Source organism: Protopterus annectens, chromosome 5.part0 (genome assembly GCF_019279795.1).
Source record: "Protopterus annectens isolate FY-2018-M chromosome 5.part0, PAN1.0, whole genome shotgun sequence".
NCBI lineage: Eukaryota > Metazoa > Chordata > Ceratodontiformes > Protopteridae > Protopterus > Protopterus annectens.
In genome coordinates this window covers 1,234,445-1,261,793 of record NC_056735.1, presented here as the reverse complement: position 1 = coordinate 1,261,793, position 27,349 = coordinate 1,234,445, and the positions used below count along the sequence as shown (strand labels likewise).

Sequence of the window (27,349 nt, the reverse complement as noted above, 5' to 3'; positions counted from 1 at the left end):
ATCCACTATCTTGGGCAGCCAGTATTAACCTTTCGTCTTTTGGTTTGCATTCACCTCTCCTTAACCATTCCTGCATTCGATCCTAATCAACATGAGGTTGTTCCAAGAGTTTTATATACTTGCAACTATATTATTGTATCTTCTAAATTTCTTCACCGTCTCATCTAATCTCTCACCTTATATTCTTTCGTGTTTTTTTTTTTTTGGCATATTCAGTTGCTGCCTGATTTTTATCTACTTCTGGTTTGATTTCCATTCTAATCTCTCACCTTATATTCTTTCTTTTGTGTTTTTTTTTGGCATATTCAGTTGCTGCCTGATTTTTATCTACTTCTGGTTTGATTTCCATTCTAATCTCTCACCTTATATTCTTTCTTTTGTGTTTTTTTTTTGGCATATTCAGTTGCTGCCTGATTTTTATCTACTTCTGGTTTGATTTCCATTCTAATCTCTCACCTTATATTCTTTCTTTTGTGTTTTTTTTTGGCATATTCAGTTGCCGCCTGATTTTTATCTACTTCTGGTTTGATTTCCATTCTAATCTCTCACTTTATATTCTTTCTTTTGTGTTTTTTTTGGCATATTCAGTTGCTGCCTGATTTTTTTTGGCATATTCAGTTGCTGCCTGATTTTTATCTACTTCTGGTTTGATTTCCATTCTAATCTCTCACCTTATATTCTTTTGTTTGTGGGTTTTTTTTGGCATATTCAGTTGCTGCCTGATTTTTATCTACTTCTGGTTTGATTTCCATTCTAATCTCTCACCTTATATTCTTTCTTTTGTGTTTTTTTTTTTTGGCATATTCAGTTGCTGCCTGATTTTTATCTACATCTGGTTTGAGTTCCATTCTAATCTTTCACCTTATATTCTTTCGTGTTTTTTTTTTGGCATATTCAGTTGCTGCCTGATTTTTATCTACTTCTGGTTTGATTTCCATTCTCATTTGACGCCAATATTCTTCTACTAAACTAAGCAGGGAAGTCATTTTAGACTTGTTCTCATGTTTCAAAACTTTCATTATGTTTGGATCTTGTGAGGTCAGGAGTTATGTATGCAGTCCAACAACTGCTGATCTATGTGTGTAGTCAGTGTCGAGGAGGCCCATACTTCCTTCACAGTGGAGAATATATAATCTTGGTATGCACTGATTTTTATAAATCATTTGATGAGCATGAAGCATCCTTCTTGTTTTCCTGTCCACCACCTTTTGGGGCCAGTTAATCATTCCAAAACTGTAAGTTAGGACAGGAAGAGCAAATTGGTTTATAGTTTGGACTTTGTTCCTATATGTCAGCATTGTTTTCAGTATTAATTTAAGTCTTCTAAAATATTCCTTACTAAGTTTTATTCACATTTGTTTATGTTTGATTATTGATCCTTTATCAGTTCCCAGATATTTATACACTCTTGTCTTGCTCCAGTTATTTTATATCACATTCCTGTCTCAAACTGATGTTTTCTTGGTGCTGCACTTTCCTGCTTTAAAGGTTGCTTTTGCACATTTATCAAACCCAAATGACATTCTTATATCATCTGAAAAAGTCTGACCGCTTTCAGTTCCTCATCTGATGAACTGTACAGTTTTAAATCATCTGCAAAAAGATGAGAAGTCTTTACACTTTGTTTTCTGGGAGCCAAATTGTAGCCGTGACCTAATCTGTTAAGTAGACAACTTAATGGGTTAATGGCAAGACAAAAGGGCAGCAGTGACAGAGAGTCACCCTACAGTATCCCTCTTTCAATTTATCTCTGGAATAATAATTTGTCCTTTATCATGGCTTAAATGCAAAGTGTTTTGCCACTGTTTCATGGTCACTGTAATCGATCAGTGTAGGGTGTAACTTACACATTTTGAGCACTCTTTTATCTATGAATGTGGTATACTGTCAATTTTTTTTTATAGTCTATCCATACCATACTTAGATTCTTCCCCTTTTTGCAGTTCTCCATTATGACTTTAACAGCAAATGATCTTTTGTTCCATATGACTTTTTTATTAGCTTTTTGTTGTATTGCCATGATTTAGTTTTCTTCTAAATGACTATCAGCTGTATCGGCATCAGTTCCATTATATAGTTTATACGTCATCAGAAGGCAAGTTATTGGCCTTTAGTTTTTAGGATAGCTTGCAGGTTCGCTCTTAAGTAGGAACATTGTTTTTCTTATTATTATTCAGACTGTTGCCTGTTCGGGGTGCCCATGTAAATAGTTCTTGCTTATGGGTAATTCTTCATGTAAGGATGTTAATACTTTAAGCCAGAAGTTAGGTACTGCATGTGGGCCTGGGGTTTTCCAGTTAGGAGCTTTTCTTAACTTTGTTTCAATCTCTCTGGCAGTTATTTCATCCCATTTCATATCCTGTATGTTTGAACTTCTTATTCTTTCCTTTACTACTTCAAGCCATTTAGCATCTTTACGTTCCACAGCATCTTTATGGCTATGTCTCCAAAATATATGTGGTGGTGTTTCAATTCATTTTGCCATGTTTCCCAATTCTCTCTAAAACTTTTTTGGGTCATAAATTTCTTATTTTGTACTTTTCCTTTATATTTATCTGCATATAATCTGTGTTTTTCTGCCTGTGCTGATATTTTTGGTTTATTATTTGTGATAGTGCACGATAGATCCTGATCTGTTCTGGTACTGCGCATTGCGTTTATCACGCCGTCTTTCTGGGTGTTTTTGTTGATCTGTTCCCTCTTCTGTATTCTTCTAACAGTGACACTTCTTGTTTTAATTGCTTTATAGTTTTCTCTGTTCGATGCTTCCGTGATGGTATTCGATTTCTTCCCTTCCTTTCCCTTGCTACCCTGCGTTTTTGTGGTGAGACTTTATCTGTTATTAATTTAGCTGCACAGTAGTGTATTCTGTTTACTTTTGTTATATTGCATGAATCTCTGGACAGTCCTAATTACTGTGTTCATTTGTTTTATGAAACGTCTAACTTTTGGGGTTTTATTGACTTTCTGTAGTCTTTCTTTCATTGCTGTTAGTATGTCTGTCCAATTCTATTAAATCAAGCAACTCTTTTCTTAGATCATTTTCTTCTAAAGTGAGGGCACATTCTTTTGTTCTCCGTTTCTTGCGGGCATCCTATACAAAGTTCCAGAGCATCTTCCTGTGCCACATCCTCCTCAGTTTCATCCTGTGTCGTCCATTGTTCTTTCATATGAGAACTCACTGGCCTGTCACTCCACAACCTTGACTGTGTCAGAGTTGCCACAGTTTCCTGTTCCTTTCCTTACTGTACAACTCCAACTGAATGTGCTGGTTTCCTGTGGAAGGCTCTATAGTATTTGCATATGGCAACTGATCAGATGTTTCCCATTCCACTGGTTTCTCCTTAATCTGGGGATCCATTGCTCTGTCCTGCTGTGATGTTATCTGAGTTGGATTTTCTACACTAAATCCTTCACTTTGCAGATAATCCATAACTTCAATTTCTACTTCTTTAACCTCTTCATTACTAATCCTCTTTTCTACTTTTCCTCTTTGCTATCTTATTTTTTGTATTGTAAAATTTTCCATGTCCAGATGCTGTTACCTGTATTTCTTTCAAATATCTTTGGTGCTGCTCTTTTCGTATTGATTAGTTGTGCTTGCTTCTCTGCATAAATATTGTACCATATTAAACCTATTTTTCTTTCCCATGCGAGGTGCGATGATGCAGCGGTTAATGTTGTCACTTCTCAGCAGGAGGTTGTCTGGTTCGATTCTTGGCTGGGATACCTTCTCTGCACAGTCTGAATATCATCCCTGCATTCACTTGGATTTCCTCCAAGTACTCTGGTTTCCTCCCATATTCTAAAGACATGCATCTGGAGCATTTCTTCCAGGCCTCCAATGAAAATGGGCTCTGTCCTAGTCGGACTTTCCCAGTCAACAAATTTTAAAATAAAACAAACATCCAGATTTCTTCTTCAGATGTTTCCTGCTCCTCCTGTTTCTCCTTACTTTGGGGACTACTTGTTCCATCATGCTGTGCTGTAACCTGTGTTAGACTTTCTGCACTAAATCCTTCACTTCGCATGTATTCCATAACTTCATCTTCTGTTTTTTTTACTGCTACTTTACTACTCTTCTGTTCTGTGTTCCCTCTTTGTGATTTCCATGTCTTGATGCCTCTCTTTCTTATGTACACATTTCTTTTTTATACCTTTCAAATGACTCAAGATTTTGTTGTTTGTATTTTTGCACTTCTTCAGTTGCTTCTTTTTCTGAACGGCCCAAAGTTTCTTGGCCTATATAATGTTTTTCATAAATCTGTTGTATTAATAAACACCAATTTTTATTTTAAGTTTCTGATCGTTTTTCTTGTGGAAGTATTTTTCTTTCCTCTAATTTCTCTCTTAATCTTTTTGTATATCATCTATTTGGAAATTCTGGGCTTCTTGTATAATAGTAACAATACATAATGTTTTTCTCATCTTGGATAGTCCACTCTGTCGTCTTTATGGCCCTTTTTTGGCCTATCAGTTTTTGTGATTTTTGTGCACTGCTACTTACTTCTACAATGGGGAGGGGGCATCCTCACCCTGGGCCTGGCCAAGCCCCATTGTAAGAATGTTTTTTTGTCTTGAGGACTCTACACTGTCATTTTTTTCCAGTCCTGGCACCAGTGCATCTATCAGGATTGGACACCTTTTTATCCTGGGTCTTGTGCACCCAGCTGTCTTTTTTATTTTTAACCTACTTCTACCCATGATATATGCAATATAAAATCCCGTCTGTATATCAGTGTCGTCTTGGTGAGATTTTGTAAAAAAAACAGGGTGCACCTCGTGAGGGTACTCACCAGGCCTTGAGGATGAATTCAGTTCCAGTGATATTACTCTTCCTGGCTTGCTGTCTTATCTCCCAATTCAGACTCAGACTCTTAATATTTCAGTGTGATTGTATACACGAGCTCTAAAATGATGCTGAATGTTCTTTAATTCTGTGTGACGTTAGCATGCTGCAAATACTATACAGTGTACTTAACATTTGATCTCCTGTTAAATTATATATTCTTCAGTGTTCTGTAGTATATATTTATTGTTAGCCTATGCTAATTGACTGTGCAGATCTATGTAATATGCAGCTTTTCTCCCGAGGACCTCCTCTGAAAAGAGGCTTTGCTCAGTCAGACGTTCCCTCTAGTGAAAGATAAATACGTTTCAGAAATAGCTAACTGGCACTGAATAAGCAGTTAGATAGATAGCTCGGGCTTTCAAATGGAAGCTGAGTTGAAATATTTTTTCAGGAAGCCTTACAAGTGTGGACCATGCCCAAAGGGGACCTGTTTCCCACATAGTTTACTGCTTGGCTCTAAATCTTTTGGCCTCTGATTCCTCATAAGACTGGATGCTCAATGCCTTCTCATTCACAAAGTGTTAGACCTTACTTTATGTCTTCCCTTTATTCCCCTTAATTCAGAAACAAGACAGAGCCAACCTCATTCTTATCCCTCCTCCTTGTCCATGACAGCCACAATGTTTTTTTCTGTTCATGTTATCTGCTCTTCTGCCATGGCCCTCATATTTTCACAGATTTCCTTGCTTTCTCAGTATTAGGCCAGAGTATTGCACCCTGGTGTCAAAGCACTGGATCTTCCAGCATGGAGACTAGAGTTTTTAATTCATAACAATTATTTTGCCATCCGACTGTTAAATATTTTAAAAGAAACTGCCTTTGTGGCATGGAAGAATAAAGCTGTGAGAGTGACCCAGATGACCCAAGATAGATTAATGGATCAGGAAGCTGGAAGGGCCATGGAATGGTGGGTGGGAGACAAATGGCTTACACACTGACATGCTGTTGCCATAAGCAAATTTCAGGCCCATTTGATGGTTGTGCTTTTTCCCCCCCCAGCACACCACCCAGCTGCAGTGTAAGGCATAGCTTTGATGGTCCTTGTGTGCAGCTGATCCAGTGGTTCATTGCATTCTCTTACCCTGAGCTAGGAGACTGCCATCACAGTGGATCGACAATCTTCCCTCCCCCAGTATGGGCTCCACCACTGCCTGAATCACTAATGGATCCTGCCTGAGTTGTTTTGGTTGCATTGAGGTCTTTATCCCTATGTACCAATGAATTGGCAACATGCATAATGTATTTGAATGCACTGTCAGTCTCCAGAGAAACCATTTTTTGTGCATTTCCTCACTCACAGTTGATTCTTATTTCATAGTTGAAGTCTACATAGTAAAGTGTTAGAAAATAAGACAGTTGCATCAGTTCGGATGATATAGAGGGAATAAGGCTCACTACTGCTAAGTTGCCCCAACCGATTAATGGCTTAGTTGACTGATGGAGCTGATGGGGAGAATGGAAGTTCTCATCCTAGGGAAAGGAAATATGTTGGGTGGGTAGATTGCCCATCAAAGTCTATTTGGACACCAGGACACTCAGGATGTTCTCTAGACAGAGATATGCAGGATGTCTAAGGAGGTACGACTGCACTAGAGCTCAGGACAGACTCATCCTCAAAGAACACACCCTACATATTTGATTGCCTAGTCTATACTAGTAGTGTCAGTATGCTGGGGGAGTGCAGGACCTGAAGAAAACAAAACGGCAGAGAGCAAATGCAGTGACTTTTTACCTGGCCCTAGCCCACTCTTTTTCACCTGGTGCCTTGCACCTCTTCAGACCTAGACATGGGGATTGGGGATCCCCATGTGTATGAGCTTTAGTGGGGTCATACTAGAGTTCAGGTTTCCAAAAAGGGGAATGATTACAGTTGTGGCAGTCAGGAAGAAAAAGTAAATCAGATGTAGCAAGTAAAAACACTTTTTTTTAATTTAAAATGTTAAAAATATGAAGACTAAAATGTAAAACCAAAGCTCATCCTTTTGCTTAAAACTTTTTTGTGTGTCTGTTCCTTTTATGTGTGTGTTCAGCTGTATGCAACTGGATATGGTGCTGGAGGGCGGCTAGGAATTGGAGGAACAGAGTCTGTTGCTACACCGACATTACTGGAGTCTATTCAGCATGTATTTATCAAAAAAGTCGCAGTGAATTCTGGAGGAAAGCATTGTCTAGCTCTGTCCTCCGAAGGAGAAGTCTACTCATGGGGAGAGGCAGAAGATGGGAAGCTAGGACATGGAAACCGGAGGTGAGTGTTGATGGTAGCAAGAATATTAAAATGTTTGTATCCAACTTGTACTCAACATGGAGTTATTTTGTAAATATCTTAGTTTTACTTAAATTTAAAATAAATTCATTAGAAAGTGACTTAAGCATTAATTTACTCCAGGTGAATTGCATAGGATGAGCTAATTGACACTGATGATTTATAACTGATCAGGTTAGTATGTCATCTGCTTATCAAAAGATAATGTATCGGGAAGTAAAATGTCTGAGGAATTAATGGTAAAAAGTACAAGTGGACTTGCTACTAAATCCTTGTGGTGTACCCCTGACCAGCTGGTCGTGGTTGGAAGGTAAATATTTTATTTCGATTTTAGTATGGTTACATAGGTAAGTTTTGGTTGAAGGAGAAGATATCCATAGTACTGACATTTTAGGAGTAATTTGTAAGTGTATAACAGAATCAAGAGCTTTAGTCATATTACTAACTGTAGTAGTTGTTTTTGTGGTATCTGTATTTGAAAGGATTTTAACAGTGAGTGGTAAGGCATCATTTATGGTGATGTGGCATTTTTTTTAAATCATGTTGATCGATGGTCAGTAGGTTGCATTTACTGTGGATAATTTGATGTCTAAGATAGTGCTGTTCTCTGTTACCTTAGAAAGTGGCGATTAGGATAATAGGTCATACATGGATCTGTATTTGATTAATAATATAATGTAGCTATTTTCTCAAGGTTATTAACAGTGACAACAGTTAGGGCTAGAATAATATGTTGAAGAGGAGGTAAGATAAATGTATCACAGGCTTAAATAAGTTTGGAGTTTAACCATCACATCCAGGTAAACTTTTTTTATCAGCTGATTTATGTTTGTGTGAGTATAGTTCCTTAAGTAGGTGAAAATGAAACTCATATGAGGACTAAGGAAGACTGGTAAAGTTGTTTGGCAGCAGTAACGTCTGCATTAGCAGTGGTTCCCTTTAATGTGAAATTATGCAGGTGACTTTTACTTCTGTAGAGATTGTACATGTTGACTTAGCATATGTTATCAGATGGTTAATATTTCTTATGCTCTCATAAATACTGTCTTCAGCAGCTCTGGACAAAGCCAAATTTACCAGGAATGATTGTGCACCAACATGAATTTTCTGATCAGTAAGAAATATGAAACTGTAATGTCTGACACTCTTACTTCTGATGTACTTTGAGGAAGAATTCTAGAAAAGGACAAAAATGTTTGAGGGAGGGGGCAGAGACCAAAAAAGGGAGGTTTTTAAATGTTAATGTAATTCACTTAAAACGTTACTAAAAATACCCTTTCTGACCAATGAACTCTAATGTTTGGCATTACTGACTTACCAGAAAATCAAAAATTTTGTAAGGGACAGATATGAGACAAAGTCAAGGAACAGTATGCAAAGTCAGGACTAGCTGAGAAGTATGATAACATTATTGAACATTGATTTATTAAAAATTGAAAATTCTACAAGGGACAGGGAAAAATATGAGGGAAAATCATGTATGTTCGACAAAATCAAGGATAGTTGAGATACAGTGGAGCATACCATTTTTTTTTCATAATTTAGAGGGCTAGGTGAACTTGACTACTGGGGAAATTCTGTAATGTGAAGAAAGATTTGGTGAACTAAGCAGCAGCATACAGACACCACACTTTTTTGGGTCTACTTCAGAAAGACGAAAACGCAAACTCTTGAACACTCACATACCAATATCGAATTTTTGATTATCAGCTCATGTTAGCATTCCACAGTTTGCGTTTTCAGTTTTGACATAGACACACATATTCACATATACAGTATGTACACACTTAAGTATTTATGTATCCTTTTTAGTTTAGATACTTTAGAACTTAAGACAGGAAAAAAGGAAGCGTGGTAGTGTTTTGGGCAAGTATAAGGAAGTAGCTTTCAAATGGAAGGAAGGGAGGGCAAAGGTCTGCAGAAAGAGCAGTATTAGGGAAACCAAGTAATTATACAAGTACGGAAACAAAGTAGATTGATTTGGGGATTTTATGAAAAGAGAAATTTTGTGTGTTTATACTATTTATATATCTGTATCTATATATATATATATATATATATATATATATATATATATATATTTCTATATATATATATATATATATTTCTATATATATATATATATATATATAGATATATAGAAATATATATATATATATATATATATATATATATATATATATATATATATATATATATATATAGAACTGGGTGAGATGTCCTTCCTAAAGAATGTTGGTAGTGGACTCTTTGATAGATGGGATAAACTGAAAGTATATCAGGAGTTTGGGGTGTTTTCATGGTGGTGGAGATTACTGTTAATGTGTAAAATGCCCAACAGTCCCCAAATTAAAATGGCAATGAATTTGCTTCATTTTTTCTCTTTCTTATAACATTTGTGGTTTTCTGGTACATCTTTGTGGGTTGCAATCACTAAATAATAACAGATTTTTAGTGTGAATTAAGTATCCTTCAGAAAACACATGCTAATATAAAACACATTATTTTAGCAACAATTGAAGCATATAAAAGCAATATGTACAATTTGTACCTGATTATTTACCTTTGTCCCTGGCTGTTGCTGCTCGAAAGTCTTTTTAAATTTATTATATATACAGATCAGTATAGATAAATATATGTATATGCGTTTATCTGACAGCATCAGGTTGAAGTATATATTTTTTCAGTTTTGTTCTAATCTGATATCAGAAAAGTACACAGATGGTGGATGCTTTTTTGGGGTAGGGGTGAGGAAGCATGCCATTGGTATGTATGCCTGATAGCAGCAATTGGAAATTTGACTATGGCCATTTGTGCCTTCACTTTCATCCCGGTCTAACAACAGAAGTGGATACACAGAGACTATCTTCCTTTGTTTCTGAGGTGGGCTAGATATTGAAGTACTATTTCAAGATATGATTTATTTATCCTTGCAATCATTTGTCTTCTCAGTTTATTGTGCACTGCTGTTTTCTTACTGTCAGGGGAGCAACAGGTAGCACACCCCCCTTTGGTACCAAAGGCTGTGGGTCCTGTTTCCACACCAGGTAGATCAGTTGCTGACACTGCAGTGCAGTTTGAAGGGTGCTGCACTCTGGTTCTTTTTTGGCCTATCAGTTTTTGTGGACTCCTACTTCCTTCCACAACAGGGGGGCCATCCTCCCCCTGGGCCAGGCCTAGCCCCATTGCAGGAATATTTCCGTGTCTTGAGGATTCTACTCTTTCATTTTTTTCCAGTCCTGGTACCAGTGCGCCTACCAGGATTGGGCATTTTTTTTACCGTGAGATTTGTGCACCCAGCTATCGTCTTTATTTTTTAACCTACTTCTGTCCATGACACATGCTATATAAATTACATTCCATATATCAGTGTCGTCTTTGTGAGATTTTTTGAAAAACAGGGCTCACCTTGTGAAGGTACTCACCAAGACTTGAGAATGAATTCAGTTCCAGCAATACTTATCTCCTTTCGCTGATTTTATGATCTCTCCATTCTAACCCCAGACTCTCTCCCCCTTTATACTATATATGCTATCTTCCGTAATATTTTCTATTTTAGTTTCATATCTCTTTTGTATTATTTTCATAAAGATCTTATAATCATTATTAAATACTATTGGTTTCCAGCTTTAATTCTCTTGTATATTCCTTCTTCCATGTGAATTTAAGTATTCCTCTGCATAATTCTTTATGCATAAAACCTTCATTCAACCATTCATTCAAAATATTTAAAAAACATGTTTCCAATTCCCTTACATTTGTGTACATTTCATACCATAGTCCATCTGTGCCTGCAGCCAAATTTATATTTATTTGTCCTAATACCTTATCTAGATCATTTAAAGAGATGTCCTTTTCCAACTCTTTATTCTCTTTTTTTGTTAACATTTGCTTTCCATGTTTTTTTCACTACCTTCTTTTTTTCTTTAAACATTTCTTGTACATATTGTACAACACTACCCATAATATTTTCCTGAGTTTTCTATTTATCCCTTTATATTTTATTTATCTCATTACACTACCATCTTCCTTTACTAACCTGCTTAAGTAGCTCAGTGCTTCTCGTTTTCCTTTGGTTTATATAAAACAAAAAGTGAGAAGGTCACACAGAAAAAACAGTCAGTAAAAACTAAATGAAAACTCCAGCCAAGCTAGAACTTCCACCTGTCAAACCTCTTGTATCAGAGGCACATGGGATATATGCAAATGACCCTTATGAACATCAGGTGTTTCAGCTACATGGTGATTCTGAATGCCCATGACTTATTTCCTTTAAAGTCGTTTCAATGGACAATTTCAGGTCAATAAAGCCAAACCCCACTGTCGACTGAAATAAGTCATGGGCATTCAGAATCGCCATGTAGCTGAAACACCTGATGTGCATAAGGTTCATTTGCATATATCCCATGTGCCTCTGACACAAGAGGTTTGAGAGGTCACTGAGTGAAAGTTCTAGCTTGCCTGGAGTTTTCATTTAGTTTTTACTGATTGCTTTGTTTATGTAAATATTCTTAGATATTTTCTTGATTTCTTTCATATAATTCTTTCTGTGTCAAAGTGCTTTCTATCATTATATTCTACATCTTCCAATGCATTATTATATGTTTTTATATTTGTCTTTCTCTACATTTCTCACAGCATATTGCCACTGTAAACAACATGGTTTACATTTTTTCTTAAATATCCACCATTCAGACTAGTTTTTATAAAATGTTCTCATAGCAATATGATCTTTCCATAACTGTATTACTAATCTCTTTCCTTCATTCCACGCTTTATTTATCCTTTTTATTCCTTTGCCTATTTTATATATTCAGTGTTTTCTTTTATCTCTAGCATTATTGCATGATGATCAGAAAATCCTGTTTCAATTACCTCCCCTTCTCCTATAGCTAAACCTTCTGATAATCTAGTTCCATTCTATACATACCCCTTTTATAAGTCCATGAATTTTTTCCCCACAGTTTTAACTTACCACATCTTATAGCTTCTAACATTTTCTTGTATCATTTCCTTTCTTTTTACGCTTGCCTGTTAAATCACAGTTAGTCTTCTGTTATAATAATCATGTTTATCACTGCATAGTCTAAAATCTGATGACATAAGCTTTCCCTTTCTTTACAGGTAGTATAAGCATATAATGTTATAATTATATGTACTTGTTCTTTCCCTTTTAAATCTACAATGGTTAATCTTCCCATTTTTGCTAAAGCTGCATTTAATATCTTTACTGTATTTCTACAAAATACAACTTTTCCAGAACATCTCCTGGTTCCTAAATTCCAGATTATCTTTCCTCCCCTTAGCTTCTCTTTTTGGAATTTTTCATTTGTTAAAAAATATTGTCTCTTCTAATATAATTACATCTGCATCACATACATTACACCACTCCAAAATCCTTATTCTTCATACTGTATTCTTAATATTATTCACGTTTACAGAAAGCACTCCACAGTTTTCATTTTTTCTTTTTCTTAAATTCATTATTTCAGAAGTTCATAGCAAATTACTTGGATAGCTTTCTTAATAGGCCATTTTAAGCCTAACACATTTTCTTCCCAAAGCTGAGTCAAACAGTGTACCTTGTGTCTATGAGTCAAACACCTAAGCCATTATACCAAACTCCAATCATTATTTGTATATATTCTTTTTTATCCATTTCCTTTCTTTTTTTTCTTTTGTATTTATCCCTTTAATTTTTCTTTTTCTTTAACTCTTTTACCAATAGAGTTCTTTTTTCCCCTTTTACTACCTTCTGGTTTGTCTTCATCAGTATTTCAGAACCTTCTTCTATGTCCTCTTTATTATTTAGTTTATTTAATTTTTCTTCTATTTCATCTACTTTTAAAATGTTCTCTGTTTATTTTCTTCACTTTCTTTTTCTTTATTCTTTTCATTTTTGCAATTCATCCATAAATATCCAATTTTGTTACATTTTATAACATATGCATTCATGTTTTTTTGCATCATGTCCCATTTCCCCACAAATATAATTTTTTTTTGTCATGGTTACTTATCAAATGTCCTTTTCAACAAAAAAACATATCTTGGGTTGTCCCCAGTGTTTTACAACACCCTTGTTTCCCTCCACATTCTTCATGCTTGGTATATGTTTAACTTTTTCTCTTTCTATTTTTAACACTATATTGCAATCCCAGCCAGTAGTCTATAAACCCCTTGTGTCATAAACTTTTGCGCTGTCCAGTACTTCTTTAAATGAAGCTCTGAAATGTCCTTTCAAAGTCTCTCTTTGTACCTTTGTTTGAAATTACACGTGTCTTCTTTTTGTTGAACTGTTAAATGCTTTTATCACATAAAGATTCCATAGGTTACAGTGTTTATTTTTTGTCATATTCTCCAAGAAAACTTTCCATTGAAAAAAAGTCTCAAATACAATGTTACAAACTGTTTTTTTAATAAAAATAAATGCTCTTAACTAATGTGCTTTTTCACCAAAGGAGCTATTGAATTGGCTCACACTTCATACCCGTCCATTTCTTTGTCTTCTTTACTTTGAATCTTTTCCATGTACTTTCATATTCTTCTGCCTTCTTTTCTGCTACCCCACTGTTGCCTTCTTTTAGTTTCTCTGCATATGTTTTCTTTTCCATCTCACTACTGTTCTTCAGAATGGTTTCTGCATCCTCCTTTTGTATTTTCTCCATAATATCCCCCCATGAACCACCTCCTTCATTTTCTGGCTCACTCTGCACTACCCTTTCTTTAAGTAAATCATCCCGCAACCCTCTCAACTGGAGGGTTGTAATTATACAGCCATCATTTGCTGACTCATCTCCATCAAACAGGTTTCTTTAAAACATTCTTTTTTTTTTTTTAATGTACTTTTGATATGTGGAGCTTTTCTCCCCGGGTCACCACTGAAAATGTTTTTTTTTTTAATCCAGTCAGACCTTTCCAGTAAACAAATGTAAAATAAATAAATAATAAGTAAATACATTTCAGGGCGGCCACGGTGGTGCAGCGGTTAGTGTTGCCGAATCACAGCAAGAGGTTCACCGGTTCGATTCTCGGCTGGGGTGCCTTCTGTGCGGAGTCTGCATGTCCTCCCTGTGGTCGCGTGGGTTTCCTCCGGGTGCTCCGGTTTCCTCCCACATCCCAAAGACATGCAGTAGGTGGATTGGACACTCTAAATTGGCCCTAGGTGTGAGTGTGTGCATGTGTGTGCCTTCTGTGGAAGGTTGGGTGCTGGGCTGGCAACTCGACACCATAAAACTCCACTGCCAATCATGAGCGGACAGGTGATCCGCTGTGGCGACCCCTAACCGGGAAAAGCCGAAAGAAGAAGAAGAATAAGTAAATAAATTTCCTTAGAATCCTGCACACATTCTCTGGTCTTAGCATTTGCTTTCTCCTTCGTTTCATCCATCATTTCTTCATCTCCTTCACTCTGCATCTGCTTCCCTGTTTCTTTGGGCTGCCTCGGCACCTGGAATGGAAGCAGGAAGTGCTCTTCTAAAATGGGTCCTACTCACAACAACAGAGTAGTTTTTTTTTATTTGTAAACATTCATACATTTCATATTTATATATTCACAAATTTACATAATTTACGTAGCTAACATCACTCAGTATGTCATCAACTTCTTTTTAAGTGTCCCCCCCACCCTTTTACCCACAACCAAAACCATATTTTTTCCAATATTTTTGTCAGTGTCCATTTTCCATTGTATTTGATCTCATTAAGCATCTCATCCCAAATTGTCCATGTTGCATAAAATATAACTGTCCATTTCCTTTTTTTGAGGTCTTGTTCCATAATAACCGTATTCCATCATGTCCATATTTAACATTTCAGATTTCAAATAATCTTTAAACAACTCATGTTTACTTTCTTTCCACAACTCTTGAATTCTTTCACATTTTAAAAATACATGTTCTGTAGTTTGAAACTGTTTGCACTTCTTACATATTCTATCTTGTTTCCTTTTGTATGCCATATTTGCTTTTACTGGTAATTTACCTATGGACAACCTCCACGAAAAATCATTGCATTCTTTAATTCTTTTATAATTTGTATATCTCATCATTATTGCTTTTTTTCGTACTTGTTTCTAACTCTTTCCACAGATCAGAAAAAATAAAAAGATTTCATAATATTATACCATTCTGTTCTTTTTTTTTTCTAGTACATTCTTTTTTTGTTTCTATAGCACAATTTTACTGTAAAAGTCTTTCATTTCTTCATGAATGACACTTTTACTTTTTTTCACTTCCATACCTTCCAAGATTTGCTTGTATTTACCATATTCTTATCTTTCATAACTCCTTTTAATACTTTAAACATATTTAAAGAGTCTGCATGTACAATTGGATTCATCAGTTCCAGCCCTCCCTGCTCTTCTTTCATATATAAAATTCCTCTCTTTGCAGGGTTCATTCTGGACCCCCAAATGAATGAAGATATTGTCATCATAATTTCGTTTTCATACCTCCCTGGTACCGTATAAATGTTTGCAACATAGGCTTTTTTACCCAATATTATAGTATTTATAAAATGTGTTTTCTTTCTATATAAAAATCTACATATTTTCCAGAAAGCAATACTTTAATTCCTTTAATAATCTTGTCCCATTGCTCATGTTTATATTCACTTCTACCAAATACTTTCCCCAATATATGTATATACTTTTCATTATATTCTACACCTCCTATTATCCCTTCATAACTAAAACCTTTGCTTTTCTCTTTATTTGTACTTAAACCAAATTTCTTTAATATAATACTTATTTTTTTATTTATTTCTTCCATCCATGATTTATTTTTAGCAGTTATTACAATGCCATCTACATAAGTATGCTTCATCTGTATTTGTACCGCCTTCATTATTTTATATCCTCCATTACTTTTATTTATTTCTACCCCACCAGTACTATATTCATGACTAATGAAAATGTCACACTGCTAGCTGGACATCCTTTTTTGTATTCCACATTCTATTTTTACATCTTCCCCAATCCAACTGTTTATTTTTAATTTCACATTTTTTTCATACATTGATTTAATAATTTGTAATACTTTGTCACTTATGTTATATTCCTGCAAAATTCTCCATAATGGTTCATAGGTGTTTACTAGGCTAATTACCACAAGGGCCTTTTTAAGCCTAGCCAAGCATCCCAAACCTCTGAAAAGTTCTGATACCCTTGATAAGTGTAAGCGTGGGCCTGGGAGATGAACTATTTACAGGTTACCTTTGTCCATTAGAGACATAGGTGCCAACCCAGGGATGAACTTTCAGTTTCCCATCCAATTGTGCACGTTGCACTTAAATTGGGTTAGGGAGAAACTCTGCTTCACATGGATGGGTAGCCTGTACCATAGACATTGTAGTCTGTGGAATACATACCTATCTCTCCAGCAGGTCCTATTTATATCACAGGGAAGGTTTAAGTCTTTAGAACAGGTAATTCTGGTGCTATTTGTTTTTTGGATATGCAGGAGGTCCATTAAAGTGGGGTCTGACAATGCTCTGTATGCCAGGCATAGATCTCCCCTCAAAAGCCTGTAGGAGACTGAATACAAGGATGGGATCTTGAAGCAGTCTGCATAGAACATATTACTTGCACCCTGTATTCTTTTAGTGAGGAACCTCTGTGGATGTTCCACTTGTTGGATATGCTTGGTTAGGTACATACCGAAGGGGGCATTGTACTCGGTGATAGGTCTGATGAATGCTGAATATATTGGAACAATGACTTCCTTGGAGTTAGATGCTATACCTTTGTTTTTATGTTGCGCAGCATAGAATGATTTCCTCATCACTGTAGACAGATGATGATCAAAGGCTACATTACTATCTGTGTTTCCCTAAGTCCCTGACTACTGGATCAACTCTAAGGGGTGTGTTGTCAATGTGATAGTTACCAGGGATAGATGACTTCCCAAAGGATACTGTTATGCATTTCTTGGCATTTAGTTTTAGTCCATGGCTCTGACACCAGTTGTTTGTCTGTGTCAGCCTCTCTTCATATTTTCATACTTTTCACATTTAAAGCTAAAATTGTCAGCTTTATTGAACAGTTAAATTAAATATGCTTTATCCCTTGCCTTTCTTATTTTATCTTACCATATTATTTTTAAACTTTCTTTTAATTTCCCTATAGACTTTTTTGCCTTTTGCCACATACCACTCTGACTCTTCTTCACTTGTTACCACTCTGACTCTTCTTCACTTGTTACCACTCTGACTCTTCTTCACTTGTTACCACTCTGACTCTTCTTCAGTTGTTACCACTCTGACTCTTCCTCAGTTGTCTCATCTATTTCTTTTTTTCTTTATCTTTCTCTGTAATTTTAAAGGCAACTTCTACATTTTTCATTTTTGGTGCAACTTCCTGTACCACAATCTCTTCCATCTCTTTTTCTTGTATAACTTCATTTACAGTTTGTTTTTCTTTTCATTTTGTTGTGTCTCTTATCTCACGCACTAACCATGAGTGGCCACATGTTTTTACTTTAATTCACATTTCTTTGCATAATGGCCTTCCTGACCACATAAATAACATATTTTGTGTTAGATTAATTCATTAAATGATCATTAGTTCCACAAAAATAACAAGATTTTTGGTTGTCTTCTGTACTTCACAAACCCTCTATTACCATGCACATTAATAGTACTAGGTATATATATCACATTATCATTTTTCATTTTTCAAATTACTCCACATTTCCATCCCCCAGTCCATAGTCCTCTTTGATCATAGATTTTAGCAGTGTCCGTCACCTCTTTACATATTGACAGCAAATGTTCTTTCAGTTCTTTTGCTTCCATGTTGTACAACATATTCTGACCATGGAAATATTTCTTTTTTTTTTCATAAACCCCCAAAAAATGTTCAATAACCTGCCCAGGTACCAATATCAAGTCACAAAATGTTTCCTTGTTAATTAAAAGTAAAGCTCTTACCTCTTCAACTTTAACACCCAAGCAGTACTATAACATTGTCCCATACCTCATATCTGTCCAAACTTTCTTTTTTACTGCTCACTCGAACAACAGATTTCTTCTTTGTTTCCTTTGTTCCCCTCTCCTCTTTGGCAATTTCTCCCACTGTTTTAGCATAAGTCTTTTTCTCTGGTACTTTCTCTGGCTCATTTTCTTCTGTTTTCCCCATAGTCTCACTCCAAGATACTGCTGCTCCACTGTCTGGCTCACTCTGGTTTATCATCTCCTCCAGATAAACATTCTGCAACCATCCCAACTGGAGGGTTGAAACAATGCATTTTCCCGATTTTATTGATTCAAACAGATTTTTCTGGAAATTTTGCTCCGAATTCACTTCCACCTCTGCATTCACCTCCAATTCCTCCTTCACCTCTTCTCCATTTGAAAATGCTTTCTCTGCTTCCAATTAATTTGAGAACATTTCTGGTAGTGATTCTACCATTTCATCTGCATTTTCAACAACTTTCATTTCAGTTTCAGCAAAAGCTGAGTCAGCCATGTCTTCTCCCTTTTCCTACGGGCTGCCTCTGCACCTGGAATGGAAACAGAAAGTCAATTGTATCACACACAAACTCTTTCCCCTACTACCAAGAGTAGGGGAAATTCCCTGATGCCATGGCCAAATTTCCCCTATTAGTATAAATACCACCTGGAGCCTACTCCTTGAAAAGACTACTAGCTTAGTTGAGCTAACCTGGATAGCAAAGCATAAATAAATCAATACAATTGTCTACTTTGAGCATAAAGTCTTGGATACAGCTTATTTCTTCCTTGAAATAAAAAAAAACAATCTTTTCCTTAATATTTTTCGGGTCATTATTAGATCAGAAGTTAAGGAAGAAGTTCTAAAATACACCTCAGAATATCTAGAACCCCTATATCTTCTGATGACCTAGTGGCTCCCTAACTCCTGGATTAATGCAGTTATTTCCTCTACAGTTATTAAAATGTAGTTTTGATGAGTCTGTTGAACAGATTCACGAAAAGCAAAATTGAAAAATGCAAGTTTTTTTTCCCTAAGTCATGATTTTTGTTTAGGCAGTCACAACATGAAAAAGGTTATTAAAAAAACACTAAAATGTAAGAAAATAAATCAAATAAAATACCCCTCTCAGCATGTGGAAACTCTTTTATTTGAAGTGGTTAAGCAGCCCCTGAGACCACCAGCTTAATTTGGTTACTCCTTCCACAGTAATTACCGTGGTCCTGGTCAGTTGAGGTGTGTTGAAAGAAAAAAGCAAAGATGAAGAGTAAAACTGAATTTCTTTCCCTAGTCAGGAATTTTTCAGGCCATTTTTGGATGACCAGTTTGTTTAAAAAAATCTCTGCAGTACACCTCAGAGCATGCAGAACCACCCCAATTTTTGGTGCGTCTAGCACCCCCTAGACCCCAGGTTTAATGTGCTTATTTCCACCACAGTTACAGAGTGCAGTTTTGCTTAGTTAGGATGTGCTGAATGAATGAAATGTATGCAGGAAAAAATGAAGAAAAATGGTAAGAAAATGAAGAAAAAAGTGATGTGGATGGTGTAGTTAGGCCAGGATATATATATGTGTGTTTGGGGGGGGGGGCAGCTAGATTGGGCACAGGAGTGACATATGGTGGGGGTAGTGGGCAATGGAGAGGAGGGCCTCATGGCGCCCTTCATCTTCACCGCCAGTTCTTGTAAGGGTAGCCCTGCTGCTGGGTAGATAACTCGCTTTATTGCCCACTTAACCTTATCCTCCAATTGCCAAAAATAGCCATCCCCATGAAATATTTATCATCCCTTATCTGCCCTTGTCTAGCGTGCCCCTTTTTGTCTGTGAACAGCCTGTAGCTATTCCTCCCATACGCTTTCATGTCCCCTCTCTGTTAAACCTTCTTTCAGAAACACCTCATCTAACCTACTTCATGATGCTTTTCTGATTTTCAGCTCTGTATTGTTTTACCTTTGTACTGCCATTCTGCTGTACTTTACAAACTACTTGTTTACAACTCAGTATCCCTGCAGGTGTTTACCACCATTCTTACTCTGTCTTACAGACTGCTCCTAGCATCTCGTTAACTGTACCTGTAGCAGCCAACTCGCTCATTTATCAACACTGTATATTAGCCTGAACTTAGAAGCTAATGTAAGTAATGTACCCTGTGCTCTTGTAGCTCCACTCCTTTGCTTTTGGCTGCTCATACATATCTTACTCTCCTCTTTGTTATTGAATATTTCCAATCTGTTGCCATGCTTGAAACATTTATAATGCAAACACTATATTTCTGGACTGTAGTAGCTCTACATAAATGCTGTTAATATTCAGCATAACGCATTCCTTTTTCTGTATGGGTTTAATAGCTAAGACTATCTACTCATGTCATTAACATGTAGGCTATGTCCTCTAACCATTAACTGTTAATTATTACTAATATGTTTATTAGGTTTGTACTCATCTCACTTAATGTAACCATTTGCAGACTTAATGAACATATTTTGCGTGAGCCTCTTCTGGCCAGGTCTCGGCCGAAAGGGGACCTCATGCCCAGTTGGACTATCCCAGTAAGCAAAATACTAATAAATAAATAAGTAAATAAATGAGATGATTGAGCTGAATGTGGTTTAAACGTGATGTTAGAAGTTGATAGAAAATTTGCAGGTAGATTGTAATAGGATACAGAATTTGGAGCAAGGGTGTGTAGTAGGTGTTAAAACAATTAATTTATAATGGATTGTTAGTGTTGTGAAAATCAGATGTATAAGAAGAGAACATTTGAATTGGAGCGAAGAGTTGACATGATACAAAGTTTTATACATTGGTTTTCAAGTATAGTTAGAGTTGTTTTTAAATGCTGTGTGGTTTAAGTCGGTGAATAATTGTTGAAACTCGTTTAAAAGTTAACTGTGTAACTTTTAAAGTGTATATCTCTGTAGGAATTGTTAATTTGCTAGCTTTTATTAAAGTTTTTTCAGCTGAGCACAGTTTTCATTTGTAATGGTAGTTTTCAAGCGGAGTAATGCATGGAGTATTTTGGGTGTATCAGTTTTATTTGCGAGAACAAGAGTCTGCAAGGGCTTGGTATGATAATTTTGTGAGGAGGGTACAATGGTGAATTCTAACTGGACAACTTAACCTTTTTGTGATATGTTTGTTAATTTTTAGATAAGTTTTAGCGTTTGTAAGTTATCCATGGAATAGTTTGCTGTGTCATCGGCTGGACAATCATTTTTCTTCTGCCATTTGAATTGGGTAATCCCTTTTTTGTGCAAGCTTCTAATAGTTATGTTCCATATTTTATGATTGTGTGGATGAGATTTTCAGTTGAGAGGGAGTCATCTAAGAGTAAGTCAAGGTATTTGAATCCATTCTTATGGGGTGTTTCGTTTGATTGATTGCTGTAGGAATTTGATGTTTGGAAGATTGTGAGGTTTTGTAGTGATTAAAATAAATAGAATAAATGTACTTTCATTAGCTTAAAAATTAAGTTTGTCGATCAACTTTCTTTTGTAGTGTGTGGAAGCCTGCTTGAAGGTGTCTTACCACTAGAGACTGGTGTTTACTTGTACATACCAGGGCTGGATCATCTCCATATTGAGTGACCTTTAGGTATTTGGTTTGTTTATTTATTTGTTTTACATATAAACTGAACAAAAGGGGGTCCAAGAAGTGATCACCTTTGTCCAAAACAAATTCAGAAATTGGTCTGAGCCCCATCCAAGTCTGAATTCTTTGTCTGTTGAGTGCCTTTTTAAGGGTTCTTTTTGCCCTGATGACAGTGGATTTTCAGGCCTTTTTACTAGATGGTATCTCATGGTGGGGGAAGGTTCTCACAGAACATGGGATGAGAGCCATCCAGATGGGCCATCTTTTTCACAGCCATGAGAGCTGCTGGTGTCCTTGCTGGCATCCTGGTTCTGAGTACATTTTGGTTTATTCTAACCCCACCAGTGGGCAGGAGGATTTGTGATCTGTGTCAGCATCGAGCACCACAATACCTTCCCAATATGGTTGCACACTTTTGTGTACCTGCTAAGAGAGTCAGTACCAAGAGGTGGATTGGTGAGCTGAATGCCCATCCCAGACTGCAGTGTGCATCACCATCTGTATTCCTTCTAGGGAATGTGGTGTTATGTGGCGTGATCTACCTTGCCATCTTCTAAGATGAAGGAACAAATAGGGCACAGTCTCAATGTGACCCTTGAACACCATTTATTCACTTAGGAGACCCTTCATTTCCAGTAATTTATTTATTTGGTAGATATATTTTGAAGAGTCAAAAAGTACTTCAATGCCTAGTCTTCATTTTGCAGACCTTCCATCACACAGACGCACTTATCCTTTATTCCCCAAATTTCTGTGTTCACCAAGTGACCAAATGATTCTTCCCTTCCCATCTCATGTTCTCTGTGCACAGGTGACATCTGCCTCACCTTTCTGTTGTTCAGACTCATAAGAACACATTAATAATACTAGCATTGACAGCAGCCATAAGGTACCTAGCCTTTTACAACTTTAATAAGATGCACTTAAGTTCTTGTCACCCTTTACAAGCACTTAATCATGCTGTTGTTGCTGGTTGTGTACCTCTTATACTAAAATTGAATCCAAAAATGAGACCACGACCAGTCTCTGCTAGGTTAACTAGTTCAAACAGTGAAGCAGGATTCGAACAAGGATGAGGCGGCAAGTTTATTAACACTCAAACATCAAAAAGCTAAGCAGAACAAGTGTAAGTGCTTTCATCTGCGATGCAGACTTCATCAGACAAAAGTACATCTTAATTAACACCAAATTTAACAACTTTTTGGCGCCAACTTGAAATAATTTCAAATAGTTGACGTCACCTTATTTAAAGTGCCAATGCATACAAAAATATCATCAAGTAAGATATTTTATTTACTTTTTTTTTTAACTAAAGATGCTTTTATATGTGGTACTTGACAGAGTGGCTGAAGGGAACCTCAGGAAGTAATTATGAGATCTAACTTGGTCAGTATAATGTCTGAGTGCCCTATCCAACTGTGTCCTGGATATTAAGTAGATGCAAGATCTTTCATCCATTAACTGCTCTGCAGTTGTGAGATTCCTTTCACCCTGGATATTAGCATTGTAGTTTTTCTTCTGTAAAAAAACAGTAACAGTCTCCTAGTTAGTTACTTAAAAACTATCTTAAAACTAAGCATGTTAATATTGTTCTGGTCTGTTATTGCTAAAAGCATACTGTCCATCATGTTCTGATATGCTGTGGCTTAGCACTGTTTACTCTTTGAGTGAGCCTGCCAAAAAGCCCTTCTGTGAACAGGGTCATTTTATAATGCTAAAGTGAATCATACCCAAAGCTCTGCATATTAAAGGGCATATGTAATCATCAGATAAGATACAAACCCTCTTCAAAATGATAATGTACTCAGGGATCTTGGAACTTTGGGTTGATAATTCCCTCTGCCTCTACCACTGTGTAGCAAAAGTAATCAGAAAATCCTGTTTAGCGCAAATAATTTTTAAAAGGCATATTATGCAAGTCAAAAGAAGTTACCATCTCTCTGTCTACGTCCTAGTTAGACCAAGTATTGAAATCAACTCCCCTCCCCCTGGGTTTAACTTTCTGGACATCATAAGCAATTGGAAAGGCCCCAGAGTTTCCTAACAAAGAAGATTGCTGGCTTAAATTCCTTCTTCTACCAGCAAAGACTTAAAACATTATCCCTTGATTTGTTTTCTTATAGGTTTTTGTGGTGTGTTCCTTGTCTTGCATTCCTTGCCATTAGGGTCCCCATCCTGATGAACTCCTGTATCTTTGCAAGTGAAATAGCTGTGCTAATACCTGAACTCGGGAAATAAATATCTACCAACACATAAGGAGAACATGTTGGAGAGACAGGTTTGTTGTCCAGTACCTACCCAGTCTCTGGAACAGACTTCCCTGCAAAATCACACCCTAACATCCTTCAAGTTAAGCCTGAATGATTGGATTGGGTACTCATAAATTTACTTTGGGACTGTCCTGCTTTGCATTTATTAAGAAGGAAGGATTCAGCATGAGGTGGGGATTGGCAAGGTGTTAAGTGGTCTTGTGATTCAATTGCCTTGCATTTGTTATTCTATGAAATGGATGTATGTATGTTGTATCTATTTGTTTCTTCTGTGCTTTGATGTTCTTTTGAACTTGCGTATAAACCTCTACATTAAATTTAATACTACTACTCGAGTGTGAGAGACACTCTGGCATAGAAGGATAAAGCCCTGACTATGTCGCAGGTGACCCAAGTTCATATAGTGTGTTGGGTGCATGCAGGAGCTGGCAAGGGAGTATAGGAATGAGAAGCCCACTGCCTGCGCACTCATCCTGTATTTGATTAATGTTTAACTACATTTATTACTTATGCAAATGATGTTACTGTTTCAGCGTACACTAACTTCATTTCCTTCCCTACACACAAATTGTACTGAAAATGAGTAGTTTGTGAAGCAAAGATATGTTTACCTGTGATAAAGCAATTTGAAGCGAGTAATACTCTGAACATCATAATGGCTTTTCATTAAGATTTTTATCTCACACGACAGGATTCACTCGTGACTTCTAGTTGTTGCTGTCTGTGCACAGTTTGCATGTTCCTTCCTTCTCAGGATGGCTTTTATTTACTCTTGTTTTCTCCCAACTTTGGGAAAAGTAGCAGTTGATTGCAGTGTTTCTCTCTCTCTCTCTCTCTATATATATATATATATATATATATATATATATATATATATATATCTATATAAAACTTTGTGACCTGTCACGGCTAAAACAGTGGTCAGATGGTTTAACAAATGACTATATGAAATTAAATTACTGTGTGCTTCTTTTTGAAAAGACGTACATATAGAAGCTGTTATCCTAGTTTTGCTGCATCTAACAAACTTGCAGTTAAGCCGCATGTTTTGTGCAAACTTAGTTTCTTCATGTAATTTTCAAAATGCTTATTTTTTGTTTCATATTTAGTCCTTGTGATCGCCCTCGTGTTATTGAGTCTCTGCGTGGCATTGAAGTAGTGGACATTGCTGCTGGTGGAGCGCACAGTGCTTGTATAACTGCAGCAGGAGAATTGTATACTTGGGGCAAGGGCAGATATGGACGCCTGGGTCATGGAGACAGTGAAGATCAGCTCAAACCAAAACTGGTAAGAACCATTATCCCGTAATTTTACAGTACATTACATATTATGTTAAGCATTTAAGACTGGGCTTCAGAATTTGTGTTGTAGCACATTACACATGCAAAATTATATTAATGAGTCTTTACTGTACCTGACAGGAGTACTGCTATTGAAGGCATGGTTTAGAGTTCATGCAGGCAACTTGTTAGGTGCACGCAGTTAATCCTAAGAGGTCTGAACAGGGTTTCTAAGTGAAATCTGTAAGGAATAACAGGAAGCAGTTCATTGAAATTAAACAGAAAAGTAAAGTAAGAAATTAAGTTTCAGACTCAACCTTAGTACATTAGTAAATGCCTTAAATGTAACAATGCACAATTAATTTAGCTAGCTAGTGTGCTTTTTCTTAAGGCTAAAAGTTAGTCTGTGCTGCAAGCAAGCAATTCACTTCACATCAGGAAGGGAAATAGAGATACAAGACAAGAACAGATAGTTGTGTAAGTGACAAGACCAGCTTTAACATGCCTGTTAGTATGGTCAACTTTAAGTTCAAAATAGGTAATACCTATGTGTGCAGCAGTCATTTTGGGACAATTATTGATATTTGGAGTGGTAGACTTTGATTTGGGAAGGTGTACATAGTTTTGTGTGTTTGCTGTCAGCCAAAAGAGGATTTTTTTTTAAATTAATTTAATTTGTTTCTTTTTTTTCAGACACTTTTATTGAATTATCACTTGTGACTTAGGCAAATTTACATTCATATAAAAGTAATCACACAATAAGTAACAAACATTCTATTTCACATATATTGCTATATATCATATAACCTAAGCAACATTGCAAAAATTATTTAATTCTTGCCTTTTTTTAAACAAGAAGCATGTTTATTAAACCATCACTTACTACATAAGCAATCAGACATTTAAACAAATTAAAGTAAACCACGCCAACACAATCTACTTGCAAGCATTTTACATCACAAACCATACTGACACACACCCAGTTACAAACATTTTACATTCTTGTAATCTATCCAGTCTTTTTCAGTCAAAAATTACATAGCTCATTTAAGTCCTGCCGCCTTTTAAACCTCATTCCTCCCTTGTATGTATTTTTCCCATGTAGTTTGCTCCTACCCTTTTCTACAAATCTCAATTCCAGTTGTTTTATCTCTGTAATTATATTCACTACTCCTAATATAGTTGGTTTAGATTTTGATTTCCATTTTCTAGTAATTGCTTTTTTGGCAGCCACCATTATTTGACACAGCAAGGCCATGCCATGCCTAGGCAATTCTGATTCTGTATTACAGATCAGAAAAATCATCTCCCTCATTAGACCAATCTGCCCACCAGCATCTCCGACAGTGCATCCTGCAAGGAATCCTTAAAGTCTACCAATTCACTGCACTCCCAGAAAATATGTTCCCCATTACCTCTTTCTTCCCCATCACACCTCCAGCACTTCCTGTTTGCCTGAGAAAAAAATTCTCTGGAGTCTACTTGGGGTATAGAAATATCTATGCAAACATTTCCAGGCAAAAATCCTAAATCTTCTAGATTTTGTTGCATATTTGGGAGACATACATATATCTTCCCATTTTTTTGTGAATTGCTTATCCAGTCTCTCTTCCCAATCCTTTCTAACATTTTCTGATATCAATCCCTGATAGGGAAGGCTATCTGTAATCTGCAGTCCATATAAATTCTTGGCATCTTCCCATTCTGTCATCTTCCCTCTTTAGTTATTTGCTCCTAATACCTTGGTTCCTTTGCCAGTTTTCTCCAATAAATTCCAACCCCCTCTTGCATATTGTCTGTATCCCTAATTGCAGTAATCTCTATCGGCAGAATCTCCTTTCTCCAATTCTCAGTTGGCTTAGTTCTTAGAATACTTTCGGCAACTTTATGGATATAATATTATGTATGATTGTTATTCTCCTTAAAGGTCTGCATCCAAAATCCCAGTCACTCCTTGTTTCTTTAACTTCCCCCCGTTTCATCATCATCCCTTTCCACTTTGAAATAAAGTTTTCTGCTTGTGCTATGTATAGGAGTCTTAACTGTGTAGCTCTGAAATACCCCTTCAAATTGGGTAAACCCAATCTGCCCAGTTCTACTGGAAGAATCAGCTTATCCCACCTGAATCTTGCTGTCTTCCCCTCTC

The 27,349-nt window shown here is 36.4% G+C and overlaps 1 protein-coding gene across 1 annotated transcript in view; it reads left to right on the top strand.

Moving 5' to 3' along the window:
• Nucleotides 1–27,349, top strand: part of HERC2 (HECT and RLD domain containing E3 ubiquitin protein ligase 2) — a gene marked incomplete in the record, with an annotated part of 3,551,743 nt that overhangs the window by 3,208,509 nt on the left and 315,885 nt on the right. The window contains 2 exon segments of the mRNA XM_044072055.1: nucleotides 6,883–7,097; nucleotides 25,033–25,210. Of these exon segments, the coding sequence (XP_043927990.1) occupies nucleotides 6,883–7,097; nucleotides 25,033–25,210 (393 nt within the window).